This window comes from Eulemur rufifrons, chromosome 3 (assembly GCF_041146395.1).
Source record: "Eulemur rufifrons isolate Redbay chromosome 3, OSU_ERuf_1, whole genome shotgun sequence".
In the NCBI taxonomy this organism is placed as follows: Eukaryota; Metazoa; Chordata; class Mammalia; order Primates; family Lemuridae; genus Eulemur; species Eulemur rufifrons.
The window spans coordinates 26,586,840-26,614,494 of NC_090985.1; the positions used below are offsets into that span (position 1 = coordinate 26,586,840).

General features: G+C 51.7%; 1 protein-coding gene across 1 annotated transcript in view; it reads left to right on the forward strand.

The window, feature by feature from the left end:
* The window catches only part of LOC138381362 (maestro heat-like repeat family member 5), a 57,925-nt gene that overhangs the window by 17,598 nt on the left and 12,672 nt on the right, over window positions 1-27,655 (forward strand). The window contains exons 7-20 of the mRNA XM_069465593.1: window positions 2,198-2,305; window positions 2,596-2,712; window positions 3,393-3,512; window positions 4,622-4,768; window positions 5,458-5,580; window positions 6,271-6,350; window positions 6,860-7,032; window positions 8,169-8,195; window positions 8,710-8,867; window positions 9,934-10,038; window positions 11,383-11,518; window positions 11,784-11,962; window positions 15,029-15,178; window positions 15,990-16,144. Coding sequence (XP_069321694.1) covers window positions 2,198-2,305; window positions 2,596-2,712; window positions 3,393-3,512; window positions 4,622-4,768; window positions 5,458-5,580; window positions 6,271-6,350; window positions 6,860-7,032; window positions 8,169-8,195; window positions 8,710-8,867; window positions 9,934-10,038; window positions 11,383-11,518; window positions 11,784-11,962; window positions 15,029-15,178; window positions 15,990-16,144 — 1,778 coding nt within the window. The remainder of the gene's footprint in view (window positions 1-2,197; window positions 2,306-2,595; window positions 2,713-3,392; window positions 3,513-4,621; window positions 4,769-5,457; window positions 5,581-6,270; window positions 6,351-6,859; window positions 7,033-8,168; window positions 8,196-8,709; window positions 8,868-9,933; window positions 10,039-11,382; window positions 11,519-11,783; window positions 11,963-15,028; window positions 15,179-15,989; window positions 16,145-27,655) is intronic.

A 27,655-nucleotide genomic window follows, 5' to 3' on the forward strand; every position in this document is an offset into this window, starting at 1 on the left:
CAAGCACAGGAACGCATGCCCTCCCCCAAAGATCTAACATCAATCATCTAAGCGACCACCTCAGAAAACCAGAGAAAGAGGAAGTTAAACCTAAAGCAAGCAAAAGAAATAATAAAAGTTAAAACAGAAAACAAGGATGAACTTCTGATACATGCAACAACATGGATGAATCTCAAACACATTGCGCTGAGGGAAAAAACACCAGACAAACTCATATTCCTCATAAATCCAGTCATATGCAACTCCAGAAATGGCAAAACTAATCTATACCGAAATAAATCGAAACAGTTGTGTGGTGAAGGAGATTAACTAAGAAGGGGCATGAGAGTGCTTCCCAGGGTGGTGGCAATTGCTCTACATTTTGATGGGGTCTGAATTGCAGGGGTCTAACATTTGTTAAAATTCATGAGCTGCACAGTAAAGATCTGTTCATTTCACTATAGTTAAGTGCACCTCAATTTTCAAAATATTTAAAACAATTAAAAATTTGGGGAAGAGATGTGTTACAAAATTCAGAATAGTTTAGATTTTTTAAAAGCAATACGGTACCCACCCTATATATTCCATGAACATCCTTAGCAGGGTCTAGGGAAGCTGCACAATCAACTATGTTTATATCTCTGCTACAGAAACATACAAAAAGTATTCACACTAAGTCCCATAAATCGTGTCATGTCACCTTGGGTCGGCTTTTGCCAGCCAATGATGTTGCTGCAAAGCTGTGGGGAAAAAATGTTTAATTTTCTGAGTTTGGGAATTTGGATTTCAGACAAAGAGCTGGGGTGCTGGTGCATACAGCAGTGAACGAGGACAGGCGAGGTTTGGGGGAGGGGACAGGAGTCCCTGGCACTTCTGGGGAAACTCGGGGCTTCCTGGTCCTTTAGGGCTGCAGGTGGGGGGCCGCCCAGGTCCTGCTGCACCCCAGCATCCTATGAATGGGCCAGGAGGCGGGCAGACAAGCTCACCTAGGTTCTGCCATAAATGAGGAGCAATTTCCATTTAGGGGCCCAGGACTCAAGGCCAGGGAGGGGGTGCTCTAAAGGGTGGTCTTACGCCCAATCAGGCATGCCTTGTGCTCACAGAAAACTTTTAGTATTTATTTAGGATAAATTTCTAGAAATGGAGTTGCTTGCAGAAATGTGTGCATATTTTAAACTTTAATTGATATCGATGTTGCCTTTAAATTGATATTGTGAAAACCTTCAAAAAAATGTAGATCCAGTCATCCTCCCACCAAAGGCTGCTTCCCTGCTGGTATTCAGTGTTTTACCTTTTGCCCATCTTGGCCAAAATGATGCACAACCTTAATTTCCACTCCTTAAATAGTAGCAAGTTCAAGTTTATAGTATCCTCATCACGTGTGTCCTTTCATCATTTTAAAATAAATTGTTTGTCTTTGTCTTATTGATTTATAAAGCATTCCTTATTTATCACTGATGTTAACCCTCAGCAAGAGGTGACAGCAAGAAACAAAACTTTGCTAAATCTTTCCATTTAATTTATAGCAATTTTGCTGAACAAACTTTTTAAAATGTTTATCTTCGCGTTTATCAATCCTTTCTTTTAAGATTTGGGGTTTGGGATCATACTTAGGAGGGGTGTCCTCCACCCCAAAAGCATTTTGGGATCAAAAATCTTGGCATTGTTGAATCGTGGCATCTGGGGATGTTGGAAATAGAGAAATCTTATAATCATTATAAAATCATGTGATGTTAGGAACAGAACTCTCAGGACCTTATATTTTGAAGGAACATTTCATTCATTCATTTGGTCTCTCATTCATTGATTGAAAAAAATCAATGTAGTATTGATATCTGCCATGTGCCAAGCACTGGGCCAGGTGCTGGGGATACAGCCGCGAATGAACCAAAGTCTTGCCTTCTGGTGCCCACCTGCAGAGGGGCACTTGCTATGTCTGTCCCCTGCTCACTGCTGGGGACACAGTCAGGACTGGACTCTGCAGCCTCCCGGGCTCCGGGCTTTCCAGACTCACCTAGAACATCTCCAGGGAGGAAATCTTGAGGAATGAGTTCCCCGTCCCTGACAGCAAACAAACAAATAGGAGAGCTGGGTCCTGGAGACTCAGAAGAGGGAAGGGATGAGGGGGCGATGGAGTGAGGGCTCGGAGAGGCCAGGGTGGACCCCTGCCCTCAGGTGGAGGAAGGGCCAGCTCCACCCCGCCCTCCTCTGCTAACAGATAGCCGTCAAGTCGGTCCCGTTCCTGAACACAGACATGTGGGCCAAGGAGCTGCTCTGGGCACTCACCAAGCCCAGCCGGACCCAACAGGAGCTGCCCCCAGAAAAGGTAGGACCCCCGTCTCTCCTGAGGCAGCCCCTGCCTGCCCCACACACAGGCTCAGGGGACTCTGTCCAGAGCATGCACAGGGCCCTGGAAAGGAGCTGGTGCACCCCAGAGAAGCAGGGGACTTGAAGCCACACCCTGCTGCACCACCAGGCAGAGGCTTGGACAGTCCCAGAGCAGGGTGGTGAGGGTGTCTGCAGGGGACAGGAAGCCCAGGTGGGTGGGGCCAGGCTGCTCAGAGGAGCCCATCAGAGACAGGTCAAGTTCCGGACAGAGTGCGAACCCTCCCACAGGCCTTCCTGTTCACCTACTACGGGCTGATCCTTCAAGCGGAAGGGAACAGTGCCACGGTCAAGACACACCTGCGAGGCCTCCTGGAAATGTCCCACCAGTGGCCCAAGCAGAGGGAGGTGAGCACCCAGGCTCCATCCTGTCCCCACAACTACCTGACCCTGGCCACGGGCTTAGCCTGATGGCTGGTCACACACTGAGCCCTAAACCTGATCACAGACTGAGCCTTCTCCCTGCTAACACCCTGATCCTGACCCTGGTCATATACTGAACCCTGATCCTGGCCACAGACTGAGCCCCAATCTGGGTCATAACCTGGGTCCTGCCCCTGGTCACAGCCTGACTCCTGGCCTTGGTCATACACTGAACTTTGACCCTGATCACATAGGCTAAACTCTGATCCTAGTCCCAGCCTGATCCCTGACCCTGGGCACAGACTAATCCCTGATCTCACCCACAATATGGGTCCTCTTCCTTCATGCCACATGCATCTCCTCATTCCTAGCCCTGGCACAGGTCTGCCCGGAGCTGGTGGTGAGGGACGATGGGGCTCCAGGCATCTGCCTCTGCCTCCTGCCTCCTCTCAGCCCCCCACCAGTCCCCATGAGAGAGGCCCCCGGGCTGGGCTCGGAGTTGCATGTCCTAAAGGCTGTGGGTGGGGGTGGATGCCCTGTGATCCTGGATGAGTCCCCAGCCCCCGTCTGGGCCTCGATTTTCACACCTGCCAGGTGAGTGGCCAGGCCCAGTCCTGTGACCCCGGGGTCCCCTCATCAGTGGCCCTGGTCCCCCGCTCACACAGGGCATCGCTCTCACCATGGGGCTGGCTGCAGTCCAACACCTGGATGATGTCTGGGCCATCCTGGAGCAGTTTGGCCGGAGCGCACCCATCAAGTGGAGCCTCCACAGCTTCTCCCAGAAGGTACGGGCCCGGGGACCTCAGGGACCTTGCCAAGGGGTTCGGACAGCAGGACGCCCAGCCTCCATGAAGGCTCAAGCCTCCAAGCTGGGACTTCTGGGGCAAGGTCAGGAGTGTGGCTTCCAGTCCCACCTCTAACCCACCTGCAGTGCGGCCCCCCTGTGCCTCAGTTTCTTTCTCTTGGATTATAATTCCTCCCTCCCTGGCCTTTTGGGGAGTGCCTGGCACACAGCGGGGCTCAGCAAGGACAAGCCTAGCGGTGCCTGTGATGGTGCTGTGAGTTTATCGGCCGGCCCTTTGGCACTGACCTCTCCAAAACCTGAGACACAGGTCAGAGAATAGCCTCGTGCCCCGCTACAGACAGTAGACGGCAGCACAGCCACCCCCTGCACTGCACCCGATAACTCCTGCTGGAGGAAACAGTGCCTGAGACTCACCTCGGGGGGCCCCAAGGACAAGCGAGGGGAAGGTGGCCACCCACGCCACCCCCGGGTCTGGGTCTGCTCGTAGCTGACCCCTGACAACTCAGCTGGGGCCAGAGACCTCAAGGCCCCGCAGCCAGCAAGTGGCAGACCCTCAGAGGGTGCCTAGTCACCAGTGAGCTTAGGTGACTTCAGGGCGGGGGGATGGACCCACCCGGCCCTTCCCCCTCGCTCTCTGGGTCTCACCCAGAACCAAAGCTCCAGTTGTCCATTTCTCTGGGTCAGGCATGACCCTCCCAGGCCCCCAGCAGCCCAAGAGGAGGGCTGCATGCCAGACACGGCCCCGTCCAGCAGGAAGGGGGCAAGTGGGTGGGGATGGGCCCTGGGCTCCTGGGGAAGGGGCTACCTCAAGGAGGGGAAGGTGAGGGCCTGGATGCCGGCCAGTTCCAGCAGAGCCAAGTGCCCTGCATACACCCAAGTGGCCCTAACAAGTCCCATCCAACCCCCAAAGAGCCAATTCCATTTCCCCGTTTTCCTGCTGAGGTCAGTGGGGGCCCACCACCCCTAACCCCTCAGGACACCCTGCCTCCAGTGCCCTACCAGGGCCCAGGACCTCTGCTCACCACTCCCAGAGAAGGGGTCCGCAGGGCCCTGACACTCCTTATCTGCCTCCCCACCCCCTGCGGCCAGAACTTGGAGGACCTGCGGTGGAAATGGGCCAGCAGCACCATCCTCCTCGCGTACGGCCAGGTGGCGGCCAGGGCCAGGGCCCACATCCTCCCTTGGGTGGACAACATCTTGTCGCGGATGATCTTCTACTTCCAGTACAGCTCCTGGGTACGGGCCCGGGGCTGCCCTCTGGAGGGTCCCAGCATCCTATCACATCCCCCCGGGACTGAGTCTGGACTCCAGCCCCGCAGGTCCACCAGCGCACCAGAGTCGGGGCCGTCTGGGCCTCCCAGGGCCTCAGAGCCGCCCCGCCTTCCGCCGGTTTCCTGGCTGCCCCCTTCCCTGCTGTCCACTGAAGTTCTCTGGGCATTTAGGGTGGCTCCTGCCCCCCAACGTCTCCTCTGGGAGCAAACCATGGGTTTCCCTTTTCGGGCAGGGGGTGGTGGATAGGGACAGGCTGGGGTGACTCTGTCATGCCGTGTTGTGACAAGCCCCTGGCTCCACACTCTGCTCCAGGAGCCTCCAACCCAGGTCGCTACGAGGGCCCCACAGGGCTGCTTCTGCCCCAGGGTGGCCACAACGCAGCCCCAGGTCACAGCTGCGGTGGCACTGGGGCTCAGGGCTCCCATGTCTCGAGAGACTTTCAGGCACTCTCCTAGTGTTTAAACATTGCCACTTATTCACATTTGTAAACAAAAGCATGCACACCCGCCCCCAACAAAAGCCCCTACATGTGGGCCCCCACTGGCGCTCCCTGCTGCCCTCGGGTCACGGCCCCATGCCCTCGCTTTCTCCTGCGCACCCCCACGCTCTAGTCCCTGACACTGTCCCCCCTGCCCCGGCCCACCTCTTGCCAGGACGAGACCCTGAAGCAGAGCTTCCTCACCGCCGTCCTGATGCTCATGGCAGCCATCAGCCGGGGCGAGGGCGCCCACAGCTACGAGTTCTCCCAGGTCCCCGAGCTGCTGCAGTGTCTGATGGTGCGTGCCAGGCCCGGGCAGGGGAGGGTGGGGCATGGATTTCCAGAGCATGCCCAAGCCCCTCACAGGCTTTCGCACCTGGGGGCACGTGCATGTCCCCCATGTCACTTTATTCCTACAGGGACCCTGAGCTGGCTACGTCCACCTCACAGGGGGTGCAGCTGAGGTCAGAAAGGCCAGCGCCACCCATTGTGCACACGCTGACCTCGTTGAGGGCCCAAGCTGTGGTGCTAGAGGCACCACGGGTCCCCCAGGGTGGTGGAGGAAACACAGGCGTGACTGGGCAGTTAGTTACAATAACCATAACAACCATGCTAATAAAAACATTTCCTGACTCCTGCGGGGACCCAGACACTGCTCTGCACGCCTTGCTTCCTGTGCAACACGTGTGCAACATGGCCGTGTTATTTATGAGTAGTCGAGGCTCGGAGCAGTTTGGAGGCCTGCCCGAGGGCATGCAGCTGGTACAGGGTAACTGGGATTTAGACCAGACCCGTCTGACTACAGTGGCTTTGCCGTGTCCTCTAGGCAGGGCAGGTTCACAGAGGCCCCCCGGTGGGTGAGGGGCTGGAGCAAAATGCTGTGGTTCCCGGGGCTGCCGGGCACCGAGGTCTTCGGGCAGATGAGACCTGGTGTCATACGTGGGATGGGCGGGGCCTGAGTGGCTCAGCCATCCCCTGGGACTTGCAGGTTCTGATGGAGAAGGAGCCCCAGGACACTCTGTGCACGCAGAGTCGCCAGCAGACCCTGCACATCATCTGCAGCCTCTGGTAGGCCCCCAGCCCCACGCAGGGCCCCCAGCGCGGCAACAGCAGCCTCTCTGCTCGGGCTTGGTGCTGGCCGGACAGCGAGGTGGGGGGAGGCAGAAGTTGAGATGCGCCCCAAGCCGCGAGAAGGATGGCATGGCCGTCCACGTGATGGGGCACAGCTGGGGCTGGGCTGAGGTTGGGACGCTCCTTAGACATCAGGTGAGAAGCAGCGGGCAGCTGGTGACGTGAGCCTGGAGTTCAGGGGCGAAGCCCAGACTGGAGACACAAGGTTGGGGTGATCGGCACCAAGGAGCTATCTAAGGCCAGGGACTGAAAGGAGAAGTGGGCCAGGAGCTCACTGCGGAGGCGGGGCGAGGCTGGGGAGGCCAGCGCGTGCAGCACCCCCGTATGGCAGAAGGCTGGGAGTCCGCGGGGCAAAGGCAGGCGCTGCCCAGGGCTGGCGGGCTGGTTTCACGGGCCCCTCCGCAGCCCCCAGCCCCTAGGCTCACCACCCTCTGTCTTCCCGACAGTAAGCTGAGGCCACCCCTGGACTTGAAAAAGAAATCGCAGCTGCTCTCCACCTGCTTCCGCAGCATGTTTGCTCTGCCACCGCTGGAGGACCTCGAGAAACACTCCTGCCTCTTTCTGGAGCCGCCCAACATCAAGGTGTGGCCCCTGGCACCTGCACCCCGAGCCAAGAGAGGCCTCTCTAGCAGGACACTGAGCTCTGCCTGCTGCTCACGGCTTGGGAGGGCAGGGTCCCTGCCATCACTCCATGCCCCCGGCTGGGGTCCCTGGGCAGTTTCTTAGCTGCTCTGAGCACCTGCGTGTTTGCCCACCTGTGATGGGGATGATGCCAATAGAACTGGTGGCATCGAACACCAGGCGGCTGAAATGAGCCACTGGGAGCAGTGCCTGAGGGGCACGGGTGTTCTGTACGTGGCAGTACGCGTGGCCTCCCTCCCTCTGCCGACCGGAGAGCGAGTTGTGCACCAACATGCTACGTGGCAGACCAGGCTGGAGCTTTCCCCCAAGCTCCCCAGCAGCCCAGGGGAAGCAGAGAGGAGGGGGGATACCTCTCTCTAAGGGATGAGCTCCCCATTCTCATAGGGGTCCAAGGGACCCAACTCAGCCACGAAGTCCTTGCAATACCTGGGGCAAGTCACCTTCCCTGCAGGTGGGCTCAGTCGCACCATGCAGCTACTCAAGCTGGTCATCCGCAACCCAGGCCTCGCCTAGCCCACCCTGACCCCTGGGAGGCTGGAGGAAGAAGCTCTGGGCTTGCTGTCAGCGCCCCTCGCCAGACGCCCACATTGTCACCACCAGGAGGCATGTATGGCTCGCAGGGTACAGTCTCTGCACCCAGCCTCTGAGTGCCTGTTGCAAAGGGCAGGGCAGCTGGTGTTCACTGAGCACCTACTGTGTGCCAGCCCCTCTAGATACTTTACATCACCTTCCCAGTAGTGACCCAAGGGTGAGGAAACTGGCTCAGGGAAATGAAGCTGTCTGGTGGGAGAGTCAGGATTTGAACCCCACGCCTGCCTCCCAGGCTGGGTCCAAGCTAGAACTGAACAGATAAGCACTTTCGATGGCGGGGGGAGAGAGAGAGGGGTCCCCTGGGCCCAGACACCCTCCAGAAGGGTGGTGTCTGCCCCCCCAACCCCACAGAAGTCCAGAGTGCCCCATGACCAACTAACACAGTGACACTGCAGCTAGCTCACCAGAGAGCAACACTGGTGCCAGGGGTTCCCGCGCTGGGACCTGGGAGCCTAGGGCTGGGGCTCCTGCTCACTCCCACCCACTGCCTGCCTCCACCCACTGCCTGCCTCCACCCCACAGGTGGGCCTGGCTTCATGCTCTTCTCAGGTGAGGGAAATGGCTCAGAGAGGGGTAGCGAGTTCCCAGGGCACCCAGACAGGGAGTGGCCCAAGCCCCAGGGCTCTGCTCCAGGTGGGGTGTGGATGGGAGAGTGGACAGGGATGTTTCTGAGGTCCCCTCCCTCCCTGAACACACGTGGCAAGCAAACCAGTAAAGATTGGGGACCTGGGGTGCAAGACCAGCAACCAGAGCCGGCTGCATCACTCGCAGGGCCCGGTGCAAATTACAATGCCGGCCCTTGTTTAAAGCTTACTGAGGATTTCCAGATGGTGACAGCAGAGCATGAACCCAGTACAGGGCCCTTCTGAGTCCAGGGCCCTGAGGGACTGCCCTGGTCACCCGCCCTTGAAGCCAGCCCCTCAGTGGTCCTGCACGCCTCCCTGCCCAGTGTCCACGTCTGCCTAATAGGGCACGTGATGGCCGCTTTGTGGGCAGGGGAGTGAGCTCCGATGGGGGCAGCCTGGGTGTGCAGGCAGTAGGCACCATTCCGGCCCTGTGGCAGCCCCTGGCCCTCAGTCCACCCTGGGCTTGGCGTTGCCTCAGCCACCCCTCCCCTCGGCACAGTCCCTGTTCAACAAGACCGCGGAGGCGCTGGACCACATGCTGCAGAGCTTCATCACACTGAACCCCACGCACAAGGAGCTGCACTTCCTGCTGTCGGTGAGGCTGCAGGGTGCCAGGTGGGGTGGGGGCAGGGCCCAAGGAGGGGAGGCTGGTTCTGCAGGAAGGTCAGAGGTCAAAGCCAGCAGGACTTCACCCTGGAGCCCTGAGTGAGGACTGAGGCGTCCTGGGCAGAGACGGGAAGGGGAGGGCCCCCTGGGCAGAGGCAGGGCAGGGCAAGGTGAGCAGCACGGATGAGGCCAGCAGGAGAGTAGAGGGGGCTCCAAATGCTGGAGAGGGGAGGGCGCAGGGGGAGCGGGACTCAGGGGGTTGGGGGGGCCAGGGCAAGAGCTGGTCAGCAGGGGCCGGATCTCAGCAGGCTTGGGGGCCTCGTCAAGCAGCTGGGTGGGGGTGAGGCAGGACTCCCAACCTGGGGTGCCCAGATGGAAGTCGGGGGCAGGAACACAGACAGAGGAAACTCCATCTGCAGGTCCCTCACCTTGAGCCGCAAGGTAGCATGTCCGTCCCCTGGGAATGCCAGACACAGACCACAGCTGTACCAGGAGAGGCAGGGGCTGCCACCAGTGATGTCACATATGTTTTTCTGGGACATCACTGGGTTACAGAATCTCCAAATACCATACATCCTCATCCACTTCAGAATCAAAACTCTAATCCTATATCTCCTTTAATAAGAGGCTCAGATTTGGCTTAATGCTATTCAACATAGCAGTTTCAAGATGCCTTTGTATGCTGTTGTAATGCTATGCACATATTTTGTGCATAGAAAAGCACCATTCTAGAAGGGGGTGCATGGCACAGAACAGGTTAAGAACCAGGAGCCTCAAAGGGCTTTGAGCAGGAGGGGACATGTCAGCTACAAAAGAAGATGAGGACTCCTCCTGTGGCAGTATGCCTGGGTACAGAGGGATTGGCAGAGGGACAGGGAAAGCCAGGGGGCAGAGCCCACTGGAGGGTGGAGCCCAGGTGGGTGGGCGGGGCCTGGGCCAATGGGTGTGGCCTGGCTGATGGTGAGCGAGGCCTGGCCATCTAAGGCCGGGTGCCAGAGTTCCTGCTGCAGCACCGACCCCCAGAAGCCCACTCCCTGCCCCTGCCCGCCCCGCAGCACATGTACATCTGGCTGGCATCGGAGAACGCGCACGAGCGGCAGCGGGCTGTAAGCAGCTGCACCAGCCTCCTCAAATTCCTGAGGCACAACCTCCACCTGGACGTGAGTACCCAGCTCGGCACCCCACACCCACACCCCTGCACTGGCTGGGCCCCTGCCCTGGAGCCTGCCGGGGCTCGTGGAGTTCAAGGCCCCTGGGCACCTGCCTCTAGGACAGGGTGGGTCCCTGAGTCCCCTGCAGCCCCCTCTGGGCTCAGGCTGGCAGACGCCCAGGTAGTCTCCCTCTTTCCACGTGGGGAAAGAGGCTGGGGGCAGAGGGGAGGACCGGCTCAAGGCCTCACAGCTGGCCCTGACCATGACCCAGGAGGCTGGGCTCTTATCCACACACCTTGAGGCCTCAGGCAGGTGTTTCTCCTGTTGGAGCCTCACACCTTGAGGCCTCAGGCAGGTGTTTCTCCTGTTGGAGCCTCACACCTTGAGGCCTCAGGCAGGTGTTTCTCAGCTCTCGCCTGTAAAATGGACGGAAATGACTTCTCCTTAGAGGGCTGCGGCGGGAGCCAGAGGAGGTAGAGGCTGTGACAGGGCTCCTCGCCTGTGAGGCCTGCATCAGAATGGGGGCCCGCCATGCCCCCACCCGCCCATACCCCAGGGTGGGCCCCCCCAATTTCATGGTCCCCACTAACCCCAATCTGTGGCCCTTGGGTTGGGTGAACATCAGCAGGTGCGGAGAGTCAGTGTTTATCAGCCCAGACCAGCATCTACTCTTTAGGGAGAGTCGGGGAGACAAGGAAGTGGGTTCCACACCCTGCTGCCCAGCGGCTGCCTGGTCCAGTGGAGGCAGGAGGCAGAGTGCAAGGGAGGTGTAGGGAGGAGGAGGAAGAGGAGGAGGACCCCTCTGGATGGGCTCAGGGTGGCTTCAATTCACTCAAAGTCCATTTCTACACCACTTGGCCGGGGAAGGCAAGCTTAGTAGTTGCCTTGGGAGCAAAATTCCCGGGGGCACCAAAATATCCGTAATCAAGATAAATCATATTTTAATGTGATGTTTTTAAAAATCAAATCAGCAAATGATGGTCTAGGGATAGGCCACTTGTATTTGTAAATAAAGTTTTATTGGCACCAGGGCCAGAGTTAGGGTAAGGCCAGTGGGGCGGGGTCATTGCAAGTGCGGGGTCAGGTCCTGTCTTTGCTAAAAATGTTGAGACTTTGTTCATCCTGGAGTTTTTTGCATTTCTTTTGATTTTTCTAAATATTGCATTAAAATGTTATTTCCCTTGATTTCCGAGGTTTTGGCAACCCCTTATATTTTGCCCAGACCCCTGTCCCGGCCCTGCCACACAGTTTGAGGTGATGGCTTCTGACGGAGCGGTGCTGGGGTGAGGGCATGGCGGGCGGGGACTGTGTGGGGGGCTTTGCAGCCAGTGGCTCCCTGTACTCTCACCACAGCCAAAGGAGAACTTCAAGCGGATTGGGCAGCTGGTGGGCATGCTGGGCATCCTCTGCCAGGACCCAGACGGGGCCACCCAGCGCGCCAGCCTGGAAGGGATGGGCCATCTCTACAAGCTCCTGATGTGCCACAAAGGTGAGCCTCCCCGGCCCCCATGGCACACCCATCTCCCACCATAGGCAGCCTCAGGAAGACCCACACCAGCACCTCCAGACTCAAGCTTGCCCCAAATCTGTCCACAAACACAACCCTGATCTGAACCATAACCCTATAATGGCCTCACCCTGAGCCCCATCCCCAAACTGGGGCACAGGCCTGACCCTACCCTAACTCTGCCCTGCCCCAACCTAGACCCCAAGCCCACTGTTGCCGGCTCTCACCCCACCCTGCCCCTGGCCAGCAGGAGAAGCCCCACAGGTAGAATCGCAGATCCCCAAGAAGCTCTCCCAACCCAGCGAGGATGAAGCCCCACTCTGGGGCAGTGGAGACCAGAGGGCCACTCCTCCACCCTCCCAGGAGACGGCGTTCCCAATGGAGGAAGACTGCATCTTCCAGCTAGGCAGCTCCCAAGTCATCAAGGTCAAAGCCCTTAGGGTCCTGGGCAGGGCCAGGTGGGGGGCGTGGCCAGAGCACACCCCTAGTATCTGGGGGTGGGGGATAAACTCGTCCACTCTCTCCTGTGTTGTTGAAGTGGAGCCAGCATACGTTGGATGCCTGCCATCCTCCAGGGGCTTCACAGACATTACCACACCCCTTCCTCAACTCTTCCGACCTTCCCTGGACTGTTCCCATCTCCTGTTGCAGCCCCATGTTGTGATTTGAATTGTATTATCTTCTGAACATGAGGCTCAGGGTGAGGGGGATGTGGGGCGGGTCTTCATGGAGCCTCCTCAGGGTCACCTAGGAGCTGATGACCTTTGTCTGCCATGGTCAGTGTTGAACCCTGGCTAACAAAGACCCCTCTACTCGGCTCTCAGTCCGTGCTAGACCTTGAGCACTCCAGGCTGGAGGTGGGGTCTCACTGCGGCCTGGTGGTAGAGCTGGCCTTCAATAAACACCCATGAAATTGAGCCAAGTTAAACCAAATGATGAAGAAGTGGCAGCACATGGCTAGTCAGTGCCCCTGTGGCACTTGATCCAGTCCCAGCTGACTCCAGAACCTCTGCTCTTGGAAGCTGTAGTGAGCTGTCAGAGTGCTGAGGCCCATCTGGAGAAGTGTAGTGCGGAAAATCTAAAGCCCTGGGGCCAAGACATCCATTGTCTCTGCCCAGCAGGGGAGCACTTGGCCTGGCTGCAGTTTATGTCAAAGAGCCGGGGCAGAGGCAGGGCAGGGCAGGAAGGGCTTCACTGGCTGCCAGCACAGTGGGATCAGCAGTGAAGGACCTCAGAGCACCTGGGCCCTCAAGGGGTCTCAGTAACTAGGAGCATAGAGTCCAGGACCTGGGAAGGGGCAGCCTGCTCTAGCCTGTGTGGCCCCCTCCACACAGATTATGGGTGTCCAGTTTGGGCTTTCCCTGGGCAGATGGGGGTAATGAGAGGGGAAAGCATTAGAGGGTCTGCTAATCATGGGATGGCAGATGTGGGAAGGGTTGGGTAGCAGAACAGACACTTTGGCCTGGTTCTGGTCCCAAGTTTGTCCCTGATTCTTCGTGTGGTCTTAGGTACACTACACCTTCATCATCATCACTGCTATCACCACCATCATCACCACGACCACCACCACCACCATCATCACCACCGCCAGCGCCACCATCATCACCACCACCATCACCTCCACCGCCACCACCTTCACTACCACCACCATCACCACCATCATCACCACCACCACCATCACCGCCACCACCGCCACCACCACCACCACCACCATCATCACCACCACCATCACCACTACCACCACCATCACACTACCACCACCATCACCACCATCATCACCACCACCACCATCACCACCACCGCCACCACCACCACCATCACCGCCACCACCATCACCACCACCACTACCACCACTGCCACCACTACCACCACCATCATCACCAACAATAGCCTCTTCACCATTACCACACCATCACCATGACTACACCATCATCACCACACCATTACTATGACCCTAAACCCTCCTCCCCATCATCACTGCCACCTCCATTTCATATTTATTCATGCCCTTGATTAAAGTAAGACACCTCAAAAATCTTTTTCAATCCTGAGATTGTAGTATTCTGGGATTCCAAGACTCTAACTACCATTCCAAGTTGAATTTCTTCATAAACATTCTAAATGCTAAAATTCTAACCAGAAGTTTAACATTCTAGCAAACAATTTTAAATTTAATCTTATAACAGATGTTCTAACCAGATTTATAATAGCCTAATATGCAAAAACCAAAGTTGTTACAAACTACAAAGATTCCATTAAAATTACGTTAATATTCTAACCAATATACTAATAACCTAACATTCTCACATTGTACCCAAATTTAAAATTGTAAGATTCAAATAAATATCTGTATATCCATTATTTAACACTTATTTTTGTATTCTAACATACATAGAAACATCCTAACAGACTTTCAAACATTGCAACAAATAACCTAACACACAAAGAAGCATTTTACCACCCTAACATCCTTGCAAAGTCATAATTTTCTATCAGGCTTTCCTCTTATATCTCCGGCATCAGCATCCTAACTTCTCCTGATTGGCAGATGCTGAATCCACACTGTCCAATAGGACTTTCCAGGAGGATGGATGTGTTCTAACTCTGTGTTATCCAAGGTAGTCACTACCCACATGGAGCTTTGAGCACCTGAAATATAGCCAGTACCACTGAGGAACTGAGTTTTTAGTGTTATTTAATTAAGTGTAAATTTAAATAGCTACATGTGGCTGGTGGCAGCAATGCTCACAGTCTTTCCAGAAGGTTCCCACCTGTGCAGCAGTGTGATCTGGCCCAGGACCTCCGTCCAGGAGGCTGCAGTGTAAGGCTGTGAGGCAGGGATCAGAACCACCACCTTGCATTTCCCCGAGAGGCCCTTCATTACCGCTGAGCAGCTCATGGTCTGGCGGTGAGACCCCCCCCCGGACCTTGAGAGCTGCTCCTGGGGTCCAGAGCAGAGTCAGGGTCCTGCAGTGGCTCTGCTCTAGGTACAGGGGCCCTTGGTCCCAGACCCAGCCTTGCCCATCACCTCCACACTGCTCCATGGCCAAGGGCAGCTCGTGCACTTTCTGGGCTTGGGGTTGGTACAGGTGACCTTGAAGATCCTTCACAGCTATGAAGTTCACTTTCTCTTTGGTTAAAATGCTCATAAGGAGGAAAGGGGCTGGCAGTGGGGGAGCACCGCTGGTTGAGGCTGGCAGATGAGGAAGCCCTATGAGGGGAGGGGAGGAGGTTGGCTGGGCCACCTGGGTCCCGGGACAAGCTCCAGGTCTGAGTGAGGAAAAGAGCCCTGGGTCGTGGTTGCCTCCGAGATATGTGGAAATGGCGGGCTGAAAATCACTGGACATGTGCTTGGGGACCCGGAGAGTGCTCAGAAGGCTGGATGTGCCAGAGACTTGGGAGCTGGGGCAGAGGAGAAGGGGTGACACAGAAGTGGGGGAGGCAGGTGCCGGGGGCCCAGAGTGACGGCTCTGCCCACCCCCACTGCTGCAGGAGATCACACAGCATCTCACGCTGGTGGAGCTGAATGACCTCCTCTGGACGACCATCAACACCCTGGGCTCCAGCAGCCCCTTCCGCGTGCAGGCGGCTGCCGAGCTGCTACTTGCTGTGGTCCAGGAGCATGGGGCCAAGCTGCAGACCGTGAGGGCGCTGGGGTACCCGCGGAGGGCCGGGCTGGGGCAGAGGGTGGGCCCAGCAGTCAGGCTCTGGGGGCTCAGGGCCTTGGGCATGATGTGGGGGACATAGGTCCCACCTAGGCAGCAACCAGTCTGAGGGATTCGAATGAATGAATGAGGGAGGGCCCACACCCCGGGTCCTGGGTGGTGACTGCGGTGTCATGGGGCACACACACCTCGGTCCAGCAGCTGCTGCAGGCCCTGATGTGGGGGTGGGGTGGGGAGGAAGGGGGGGACACAGACCAAACCCTCATGGAGGTGCCATCTGAAGGGGGTGGCAGATACGCAGGCAGGCTTCGGCAGGACAGCACAGCAGATGCAAAGGCCAAGGGGGGACCTGGGGCTGGGCAGGGTGTGCCCCAGCACGAGGCTGCCTGATGCCAGTGCGTAGACAGCTGGGCTCTGCAGGGATACTGCACCGGGGTCGGGATAAGCCAGACAGGCACACAGAAGGCAGAGAGCTCTCCGGGCACGGGAGCGGCGGGTGCAAAGGAACGACATTCAGGGGGGCCGTGTCTGAACCTTCCAGTGACTAGGCAGTTGGGACAGAGTATGAGGACCTCGAATGCCATGCAAGCTGTGGGGACCTGCCTCCCTCAAACCAGGACACCCTTTAGACCAGGCATCCAGGGCAGGCAGTGCCTCCCCTGTCAGACTGCTTGGGACAGGACCATAACTCAAGGGGCTTCATGCTCATCAGGGCAAGAAAGACCCCCCACTGTTAGGGCTCCCAGGCCAGAGCCGGCCTTCCCTCAGGCCACCCCCTCCCCACACAGGTGGCCAACATGGGCCGGGCCATCCACCTCCGCCTTTGCTCTGTGCGCATCCCCCAAGCCAAGGAAAACACCCTGCGCGCCATCACCCTACTGGCCCGGAGCCACACCCCCGAGCTGGTGGCGACCTTCCTGGACTTCTCCATCCCCCTGGACAGGTATCCGGCCCCACCCTGCCCCACTGCCCCCTCCATCCTCTGCCAAGCAGGGTTCGGGACCTCTGCCCTCCAGCTGCCTAGGACTGGGTGCAGGGAGGGAGCCCACACCTGCTCGTGTACCTCGCACCTCCTGGGGCAGGTGCTGGGGAGGCACTGCTTACCATTGTCCTATCCGTGCTCCCCATGAATCACCCTGCCCCAGCCTCGACCACCCTGTCACCTGATAGAGAAGGGGCCCAGGATCCGGGGTGCTCCCGGCAAGACTCCAGCCAACACCAAAGCCTCGCCACCCATCAGCAAAGACCCCTCTGTCTCATCCTCGTCCTCCAGCATCTCTTCTTCCTGCTCCTCTGAGGACCCCCACAACCCCCAGAGGCCACCACCGTCCTCTCAGACAGGCCTGGCTTCTCTCCCACAGCCCTGGGTACCCTGGGCCAAGAGGTGGGCTAGGGTCCTCGGTGCTGCTCATGGCCCAGCCTCCCCAAAATCCTAGCTCTGAATCCTAGATCCTCGGTCTATGCCACCTGCCACCCATCCACCACACACCCGCCCTGGGTCACCCCTCACTCCTTGAAGAGGTAGCTCTTGGTCAGGGACACCCTCTTGCTCAGTCCACCATTTGGACTTTTGGGGATCTCGCCATCCTTCGCTCCTGACTTCTCTGAGCCTGGATCTCCTCTCTCCCAGCCACCTTGTCCTCTCTCCTCCCCAGCTGCCACTCCCACAGCCATGGCCTCTGCGTGGTCATCACGAGCTTCCAGCATCTCCGTGCCACCCCCAGCCACCTCCCAGCTCCCAGCTCCCAGCTCACTCCTGCCCCATAGCCTGCAGCCCACTGCCCTGCCCACCTCTCACCTCCCCCACCTGTCCTCACCCACCTCCCCCCTCCTCCACCCTGCATACACCGCACATCCCTGGCCCCCAGCTGCCACACTTGCCTCCGATTTCACTAAAACGCAGGAGCCACAGGAAGAGGGCTCGCACAAGCTTCTGGCCCCCAAGCATTGTTTCCAGGAAGATTTCCGATTTCCATGTGGAGGTGCCCTTTTGTTTCTGTTAGTAATTTCTAGTGTTATTGCATTGTGATCAGAGAGTGTTGTCTGTAATACTTCTACTTTATGGAATTTACTGATCTTCTAAACACGTTTTGTGACTGTCCCATGGACACTTGAGAAGAAGGTGTGTTTTCTATTACCAGGTGTAGAGTTTGGTATCCAGGCGTACCTCGGAGATATCGCACGTTTGGTTCCAGACCACCGCAGTACAGCAAGTCACACAAACGTGTTGGTTCCCCAGTGCATATCAAAGTTATGTTTGCACTGTACTGTAGTCTACTAAGTGTACAATAGCATTATATCTGAAAAAACAACATACATACCTTAATTTTAAAAATATTTTCTTGCTAGAAAATTCTACTGATCACCTGATCATCTTTAGCAAATCGTATCTTTTTGCTGGTGGAGGTTCTTACCTCGCTGTTGATGGTGCTGACTGATCAGGTGGTCGTTGCTAAAGGCTGGGGTGGGTGTGGCAATTTCTTAAAATAGGACAACAATGAAGTTTGCCACATCAATCGACTCTTCGTCTTACTAAATATTTCTCTGTAGCATGTGATGATGTTTGATAGCATTTTACCCACAGTGGAACTTCTTTCAAAATCGGAGTCAGTCCTCTCAAACTCCGCCACTGCTTTATCAACTAAGTTTATGGAATATCCTAAATGTCATTTCAACAGAGTTCACAGCATCTTCACCAGGAGTAGATTCCACCTCAAGAAACCACTTTCTTTGCTCAAACGTAAGAAGCAACTCCTCATCCACTCAAGTTTGATCATGAGGTTGCAGCAATTCAGTCACATCTTCAGGCTCCACTTCTAGTTCTAGTTCTCTGGCTATTTCTACCACATCTGCAGTGACTTCCTCCACTCAAGGCTTGAACCCCTCAAAGTCACCCATGAGGGTTGGAATCAACTTCTTCCAAATTCCTGTTAGTGTTGATATGTGGACCCCCTCTCATGAATAGTGAATGTTGTTAATGGCATCTAGAATGGTGAATCCTTTCCAGAAGGTTTTCAGTATAATTTTCAGACGAATCACCATCTGTGGCAGCTGTAGCCTTATGAAATGACCCCTTGATCCATGGGCTGCAGAACGGATGTTGTGTTAACGGGCATGAAGACAACATAATCTCCTTGTACATCTCCATCAGAGCTCTGGGGTGAGCAGATACGCTGTCAATAAGAAGTAATATTTGAAAGGAATCTTTATTTCTGAGTAATGGGTCTCATCAGTGGGCTTAATAAAATACTTAGGAAACCATGCTGTAAACAGATGTGTGTCACCCAGGCTTCGTTGTTCCATTTCTAGAGCACAGGGAGAGTAGATTTAGCATCATTCTTAAGGACACTAGGATTTTTGGAATGGTAGATGAGCACCGGCTTCAACTTAAAGTCAGTGGCTGCATTAGCCCCTAACAAGAGTCTGTTCATTGAAGCTTTGAAGCCAGGCACTGATTTCTCCTCTCTAGCTATGAAAGTCCTGGATAGCATTTTCTTCCAACAGAAGGAAGAACATTGAACATCTGTTCTGTAATGCAGCCACCTTCATCAGTGATCTTAGCTAGAGCTTCTGGATAACTCGCTGCAGCTTCTACATCAGCACTTTTTTTTTTTTTATTTCATCTTATTGTTATGGGGGATACAGAATTGCAGGTTACATATGTTGCCCATGTACCGCCTTTCCCCCCAAGACAGAGCTCCAGGCGTGTCTGTTCCCCAGATAGTGCGCATTGCACCCATCATTTCTACATCAGCACTTGCTGCTTCAATTTGCACCTGCATGTCACCAAGACGGCTTCTTTCCTGAAATTGTATGCACCAACCTCCGCTAGCTTCAGACTCCTCTTCTGCAGCTTCCTCACCTCTCTCAGCCTTCAAAGAATTAAAAAGAGTTAGGGTCTTTCTCTGGATTGATTTTTGGCTTAAGAGAATGTTGTGGCTGGTTTGATCTTCCACCTAGAACACTAAAATTTTCTCCATGTCAGCAAGAAGGAGAGTGATTTCACTTTCTTATTGTTCATGTGAAGCACTTTTAATTTCCTTCAAGAACTTTCCCTTTGCATTCACACTTGGCCGACTGTTTGGCCCAAGAGGCCTCACTTTGGCCTATCTCACCTTTTGACATGCCTTCTTCACCGAGCTTAATTATTTCTAGTTTTTTTATTTAAAGTGAGAGACAGATGACTCTTCCTTTCACTTGAACACTTAGAGGCCATTGTAGGGTTATTAATTGGCCTAATTTCCATATTGTTGTGTCTCAGGGAATAGCAGGACTGGAGGACAGGGAAAGAGACAGAGACGGGAATGGCCAGCGTGTGGAGCAGTCAGAACACATTTACTGGTTAAGTTTGGCATCTTATATGGGTGCGGTTCATGGTGCCCCAAAACAATTGCAGTAGTGACATCAAAAGTCACTGATCACAGAGCACCATACCACATATGATAATCTTGAAAAAGTTTGCAATATTGTAAACATGGCCAAAATGTGACACAGAGGCACGCAGTGAGCACACGCTGTTGGGAAAATGGTGCCGACAGACTTGCTCGGTGCAGGGTTGCCACAAACCTTCCGTTTGCAAAGAAGCACATCTGCAGAAGGCAACGAAGTCAAGCACGATGCAATGGGGTGTGCCTGTGTGTCCACAGGTTTCCTTATTGTGGTGTCTGGGTTTTCTACATCCTTAATTAATTTTCCTGTCCTCTCGATCTGTCTTGTACGGAGTGTTTGTTAAAGTCTCACTAAGGAAACATTCCTGCGTTTCGATCCATGTATCCTTCCAACTCTTGTAGTTTTATTTCATAAAGATAGTTGCCCTGTTATTTGGTGCGTCCAATAAGTATTCTACTTTCTCTATGAATTGTGACTTTTAGCATTAAAAGGGACCCTGCTTTGACACACTTAATGTTTTGAGGACTTGGATTCTACTTTGTTATCAGGCTCACTACTGCTTTTTAATTTTTCCATTTGTCTAGTATGCATGTGTCCATCTCCTTGTTTTAACCTTTTGGAATCCCTCTGTTTTAGGTGTGCCTCTTGTATACAGCATTTACTTTGTCTTGATTTGTGCCTAATTGAAAATCTATTTTTTTAAATAGGTGAGTTAAGGCCATTGATATTTATTGATATGGTTGAAGATTTTTTCTTTATCTTTAAAATCTAATCATTTTACTGAAAAATGTCTCAGAGTTAATCATTCTGGGTTAATTTTCCCTGGTGCCTGGTACGTCCTTTGTTTATAAAGAGTTAGGTCTTTTTGTTATTGTTAATTCAGAAAAGTTTTCTTGTTTATAGTTCTCGATATTAATTCTGTTCCATTGATGGTTTTCTTCCTCAGGGACTCTAATAATACAAAAACTCTTCCTTGCTTGCCTGTCTTCCATTTCCCCTACTCTCTGACACTTTTTCCTTCTTTCAATTTTGTAGAGACAGAGTCTCACTCTGTTGCACTGGCTGGAGTGCAGTGGCACTACCATAGCTCACTGTAGCCTCCAACTCCTGAGCTCAAGGGATCCTCCTGCCTCAGCCTCCTGAGTAGCTGGGACTTCAGGTGCGCACCACCATAGCCAGCTCATTTTTATTATTTTTCGTAGAGAAACAGGGTCTCGTTATGTTATCCAGGCTGGTCTTGAACTCCTGATCTCAAGTGCTCCTCCCGCCTCAGCCCCCCAAAGCTCTGGGATTACGGGCGTGAGCCACCGTTCCTGGTATCTTTTTATTAGTTTCCTAAAGTCACATTCATTCTCTTAGTTGTTTTCCTTCCTTTTCTAAATGCCTCTTATTAAATTTTCACTTGAGTCTTATCTTTCTTGAACACCTTGTAATTTTTCCTCATTTCTAAGATAATTTTTTCAGCTCTTTCATTTCTTTCCTGAATTCAATCAACTGTCTTTTCAGTTCTTATTGGAGTTTTTTATCCTTTTTTCAATTTATAATTTGGGGTGGTTTTTCACATCTTTAAATGCTTATTTGAGTATATTTAGCTGCATTTGGAATAAATGTTGTCTTAGGGTTTTTCCTGCATCATAATTGTTTTTCAGAGGGTGTTTCCTCACTTTGTGTGTGTTGGTCTTTGTTTTCTGGTTTTTTGCAATAACTCTATGGATATGTTAATTTCGTTCCGTTCGTATTTGTGCTCTTGGAGCGTTTTATAGGATTTCAAGTTCAATGGCACCCTCTTCTGTCAATATATCAAAGTCCAGATAATTTAATAGACTTTCGGTTTTGGTGGTAGGCAAAAATGTGCCCTCCAATTGTTTGGTTCTCTTTTCCATTGCAGGGCCCTAAATATTTCCCTCTTACCGCTTTCCCTTTTACCACCCAATTTCCAAAGGATACTGTCCCTTTCTTTTTTGCCCTTTTCTCTCCCAAAAGCGGTGCACTTTGAAGACCACCCTTCAAATTGGACATGCTTTTAAGTCCATTCTCTAGTTGGTGCTCTGAACTACTTGGACTTCTCATTATTTTTTTTTTTTTTTTTTTTTTTTTGGTGTTTTTAAGACTTAGCGTGGACTTAGTCTTCCTGAAGGTGGTTTGTATGACCTTTGAGCCCTGTCGCTAGATTCTCTCTCTCTTCTCTCCCCCCACAGTGTCTCTCAGTCTGCTTCAACTGCCCCACAGCCTCGTGGTGGAGCGGGCGGGGGTGGGGTGTGAGAGATCGCAGGCTGCCGTTGGCATTCTTTCACTTTTTGCTTATGGTAATTTTGAAGTGTGGGCATTCTCTGTATTTATGCTGAGGTCATAGGTTTAGTGTAGTTTTATGTTTTCCTTCTTGTTCTTTGTTGTTTTTCAAGGAAATTTTGGGAGGTGGAAACCTAGGTGACAGGCGTCATCTCCAGCTACCTAGAAGTTTATAGTTGTTTTAATTGTATCAGAATTTATTTCTTATTTCCTCAGTTCTAAGGAGCACATTTTTCACATCTTGACACTTATGAAATAGAAGTGGATTTTACACTGACGGTGCCTTAACCTGAATTTGTATAGGCTCCTGAACCGTCATCTGGGTGCACTGCCAGCACAACACCACTTCAAAATAAAAGTCTCTGCTTGAGATTTTTGGGCCACACTGGTGGTGTGAATTCAAACATCAAAACAGATTTGCAGTTCAGATTCCCAGGAGATCCCCTCCTCCTATCCAGTGTGCCGATTGAAGCATGAAGGTTTTCTTGCTTTTTCTTTCTGCAGGGCAGAGTTCTGTTTGTTTGTTTTAATCGCCCTTAAATTGTACATGCTGCCCTTTGGACCCCAGCTCTGTGTAGGGGTCTCCTGTTAGCCTCCCATCTTGGCCAATTTTTCTTTCCTAAAGGCACATGCAATAATGGTGAGGTGTATCCTAAAAGTAGAAACAGAGTTGTACAATATGTACTCTTCCAAATCTCCTTCTGTTGTCTTGCTTCTTTTCCCTCCCACATTGCATATTTACGACTCATCCTAACATGTTGCAGTTCATTCATTTTTGTTGCTATGTAGTATTCCATTTTGTGAGTGCCAGTTATTCTTTCTCTGTAGGTGGACATATGGGCTGTTTCCTGTTTGGTACTGTGATCAGCAGTGCTACTGTGAACTGCTTTTATACACATGCTCTGCTGCACACAGGCACTCGGTTTCCACGATGTGTGCACAGGGATGGAAATGTCTGGACTATAAAGCTATGCATACATCCAGCTATGTATACATCCAACGTCAATATATGATGCAAATGTCCTCCAAAGAGCTTGCTCTGATTCACACTCCCAGCAGTACTTTTTTGAGAGTTGCTGTCGCTCCACATTTTCACCAACACTTAGCATCAACTTTTTAGCCAATCATCAACATTTTAGCCAATCTGGCGGTGCTATCAATCATACTGTGGGACTTATTTTCACATTCATGATTAAATAATGAAGAAGTTGAACGTCTTTTCATTTCTTTTTGGCGATTTGGTACCTTCTTCGGTGATGGGCCTGTTCAAATATCCTAGGCTGCATGGGATACTACCACATTGTCTACCACCACTGGTTTCCATGCCCAGCTCACTCCATCTAAGGTCCACCATTCCTTTGCTTTCCTTTTTTATTTTTTTATTTGCTTTCTTTTGTTAGTACTGCATGGTAGGCCTCTTTCCATACTTTTGATATTTCTACATTCTTTTGTTTTAGACATATCTTCTGTAAACAATATTTAGTTGAGTTTTGTATAGCCTGCCAATCTTTGTCTTTAATTGGAGCATTTATTCCATTTACATGTAATATAATGGTTAATATGTTTGGGATTGGATTTATCATCTTTACTCTTTCCAAAAAAAATTAAAAAATAACCTTCAAAATTTTCAATTGAATTAACACACTGCCAATTTTAATGCCTTTGCTGTTTATTTTAATTCTATATTTTTTCATCTCACAAGTACATATTCATTTAGAATTGTCCACATTTCACTACTTTGTTCTTCATTCTTTTTTAAAGCTCAACCCTCCTCCCTGAGACCATTTTCCTCTAGTTTGGATCTGCTGTTAGTAAATGCTCTCAGCTTTCATCGGAAAATTTCTTTATTTCACCCTCAATAATGAAAGACATCTTCACTGGGTGTAGCATCCTAGGTTGGCACTTGTTTTCTTTCAGCGTCCGGAGATAACATTACACTGTCTTCTGGCTTCCTTTGCTGCTGTTGGAAAGCCAGCCGTCACTCTGTTGCTCTTTCAAAGGCACAATGTTTTATTCTGTGACTAGTTTTACAGTATTCTCTTTAGTTTTTTCAGTTTGGGGGATTTTTTTTGTTGTTGTTTTGTTTTGTTTCTTTGTCTGACCTGTCACTGTGGTGTGTCTAGGAAAGGATTTTTGTTGTTGTTTATCCTGTCTTGAATTCCTATGCTGGAATGTTCTGATTCTGGAAAAATCCCAGCCATTATCTCTCCAAATAGTGCTTCTCCAGCATTCTCTATCACCTTCCTTCTAGGGCACTTATTAGACGTGTTAGATATCTCACTATATTGTCTATTTTACTAATACTCTGAGAGTCCTACAAGAACAAAGATAACACTCAAACTGGCTGAGGTGAGAAAAGTTTACTAAAAGAACTTCTTGCCAAGGGTAAAGTTTAATGTGCCTGATAGGGCAGGTCCAGTCCCTTGGGAATAGTATAATAAACACTGCTGAGTCATTACCACCTCCTAGACATGAAGGGGCAGGCAGTGGGAGTCCCTCCAGAACTGAGAGGGGATGTCTTTATGGAGAGGCCACCTGACAGATGGACACAGCAATCCTTTGGCCACCAGCAGAGAGGGAGCCTGGGGTATATAATAAATACCCTGGCTTCACTCCACTCCCACCTTCTGACCTTCTGCCAATGTTTGCCATTAGCCAAATCAACTGGAAGCCAGAGATCAAGGGAGCCTCTTGATGCAGTCTGTACAGGTCCTGAGACACACGGCAAGACAGGGAATGACAGACACTACTAGATCTGAAGGGGCAAACAGAAGATATCCAGCACAATTTCTTATACCTCTCTTATGGATTCCAGTATTTGTGTCCTCAGTGTTTAATTCTGGATAATTTCTCTTGACCTATCTTCCAGTTCACTAATTTTCCATCAACCATGTCTAATATGATATTAAATTTTTTCATTGAATTTTTTTAAATTTCAGATTTGGTATTTTTCATTTCTAAAATTTCTTTTGTTCTTTTTCTAATCTGTATCATTTGTAGATTACCATTCCCTGGAGACATTTTTAAACTTATATTTCATTTCTTTATTCCTGGTCAAATAGTTGTTTTATAGTTCATGTCTGATCATTCTAATACCTGAGTTGTCATCAGGTATATATCGTCTGTTGTTCTTGCTATATGTCACCTATGGAATCTTGCTGCTTTGCATGGCTGATTATATTTGTCTATGTACTGGATGTTGTTTGGGGAGAAAAAGTAGGAATAATTTGGGGCCTATAATGAAGATATTTTCCTCCACAGGGAATTTGTGTTTGCCTCTGCCAACCACCTAAAGATGCTTCAGCCCAAGACTACCTTAAGCCAAATCCAAACCTGCGATTCCCTGGATGCCCCCAGGCAATTCAAACCTGGCTGAAATTCACCTGGGTTTTTTCACATCCACTCCAGCATCCCCCTGGAAGTGGTAGAGGGTCTCCCATTAGATTAACTACCTTGTGCAGTCTCTGAGCTTCAGCGTCTATCCCTTTATCCCACAAGGCTGTCAAAACAAAGAATCCAATTTTCCAGGATTGTCAAATGCCCTCAAGGCATATCAGTAGTTTTCCTGCCCCCTATCTCTCAGAGTCATCATATTCCCCACATATTGGCCTTTCTCCAGCCTTCTCAGCGGAGAAGCCAATTCAAGTAACTTAGTGCACCATTACTGGAAGACAGGAGTCTTCCCATTTCTTTATTTTTTAACAGATTTGTTGAAATACAATTCACATACTATACAATTTGCCCATTTAAATCATATAATTCAATGATTTTAGTATATTACATTATTAATTTAGTATTTGTCATAAAATATATATACCATAAAACTTGCCATTTCAACCACTTTTAAGTGTACGATTCAGTGGCATTAATTATATTTGCAATTGTTGCACAACTATCACCGCTATCTAATTCTAAAACTTTTTATCACTCCAAGCAGAAACTCTGTAACCATTAAACAATAACTCCCCATGCTCCCCTCTTCACAGCCGCTGGTCACCTCTAATTTACTTTTGTCTTTATGAATTTGCCTATTCCAGATATTTCACGTAAGTGGAACCATATAATATTGTTCCTTTTGGGTCTGGATTCTTTCCCTTGGCATAATGTTTCCAAGGTTCATCCGTGTTGTAGCATGTATCAGAACTTCTTTCCTTTTTACGGCTGAATAATGCTCCATTGTATGTCTAGACAACATTTTGTTTATCCATTTATCTGTTGATGGACACCTGGGTTGTTTCCGCCTTTTGGCCATTGTAATAGCACTGCTGTCAACACTGGCATACGAGTGTATGTTAGAGTTCCTTCTCTCAATTATTTTGGGAGTATACCTAGGAGTGAGGTTGTTGGGCCATATGGCAGTGCTATGTTTAGCTTTTTCAGGAACTGCCATACCATTTTCCGTAGCAGCTGCACCATTTTACATTCCCACCAGCAATGTATGAGGTTTCAGTTTCTCCACATCCTCGCCAACACTTGTTATTTTTCATTTTTGGACTGCAGCCATCCTAGTAGGTGTGAAACGACATATTGTGGTTTTGATTTGCATTTCCCTGATGACGAATGATGTTGAGCATCTTTTCATGTGCTTTTTGGCCATTCGTGTATCTTTTTTGGAGAAATGTCTATTTAAGCCCTTTCTACATTTTTGAATTGGGTTGTTTTTTTGTTGTGAGTTGTGGCTCGCATTCCTTCATAAGCCCACTTGGCTCAGACTTTCTCCACTGCCGCTGCAATAACACTATTCTTGTCAAGGTCACCGGTACCCTCACGTTGGGGGCAGTTCTCTGTCCCCACCAAACGTGACCTTGTCAGCAGAATTTGGCTCAGCCAATTACCCTCTCCTCCTGGGAACACTTTCGAGCCCTACCTTCCAGGAGCCCACTCCCCTCCCTCTCCCGCTACCTCTCTGGCTTCTCCTTATCTTGCTATTTTTTGGCCCTGAGGGGTTAAGCGACTTGCCCGAGGTCACACAGCAGCACAGGGCAGAGTGGGGATTTGAGCCCAGGCCCGTTTACACCAAAAGCCCACGCTTCTCAGGCGGGTGGGGACTATACTTTAGAATCTCCTGGAGTCCCCCAAGCTGTTGTGCCCACCCAGCCAAGGGTCAAACGTGCCTGGGATGGCTTCCCCAGGGCCTTAAGTGTGGCCCTCCTTGAATCTGTCTTAAAGCAGGTGTGGGGACTCAGTCAGCCACCCCACTACAGCCCTCCCAGCCCCTGCCCCATCACTCCAGGATCCCTTATGCCCCTCAAGCCCCTTGTACCCAGCACTCGGGCCCAAAGACCATTTAGAGCAAAAAACGGCCATGATGGTCACTGACATCTCAGGGCAGCCCTGCTGCCCCCTGCTCCCTCAGGTCTCCCAGGGTCATTCCTGTGGACCAGGTGCAAAGGCCACAACCCTGCACAGGCCTGGCCTCCAGTCACAAGACAGAGCCTTGATTGGGGCAAGCCTCCTTTCTGCAGCCCTCAGTCTCCCGATCTGCAAAATGGGCACAAGGACACTGTACAAACTGCAAGCTCTGTGCACATACTGTCACGACCCTTAACTTGAAGCAGGTTGGGCTGGAGGACCCAGACCCCAGCAAAACCAGGACTAGGAGAGAGTAGTCAAGGAAGCCTTCCAGAAGGAGGTGACTATGGTGAGCCCTAAAGGCTGAATGGGAATTAGCCAGGTGACAGGGAATGCTCCAAGCACAAGGCCTGCAGGTGTGGGGGCCCAAAGGCAGGAGACGGGGAAAAGTCAGGCAGAGCTGGAAGCCAGAGAACCCAGGTCG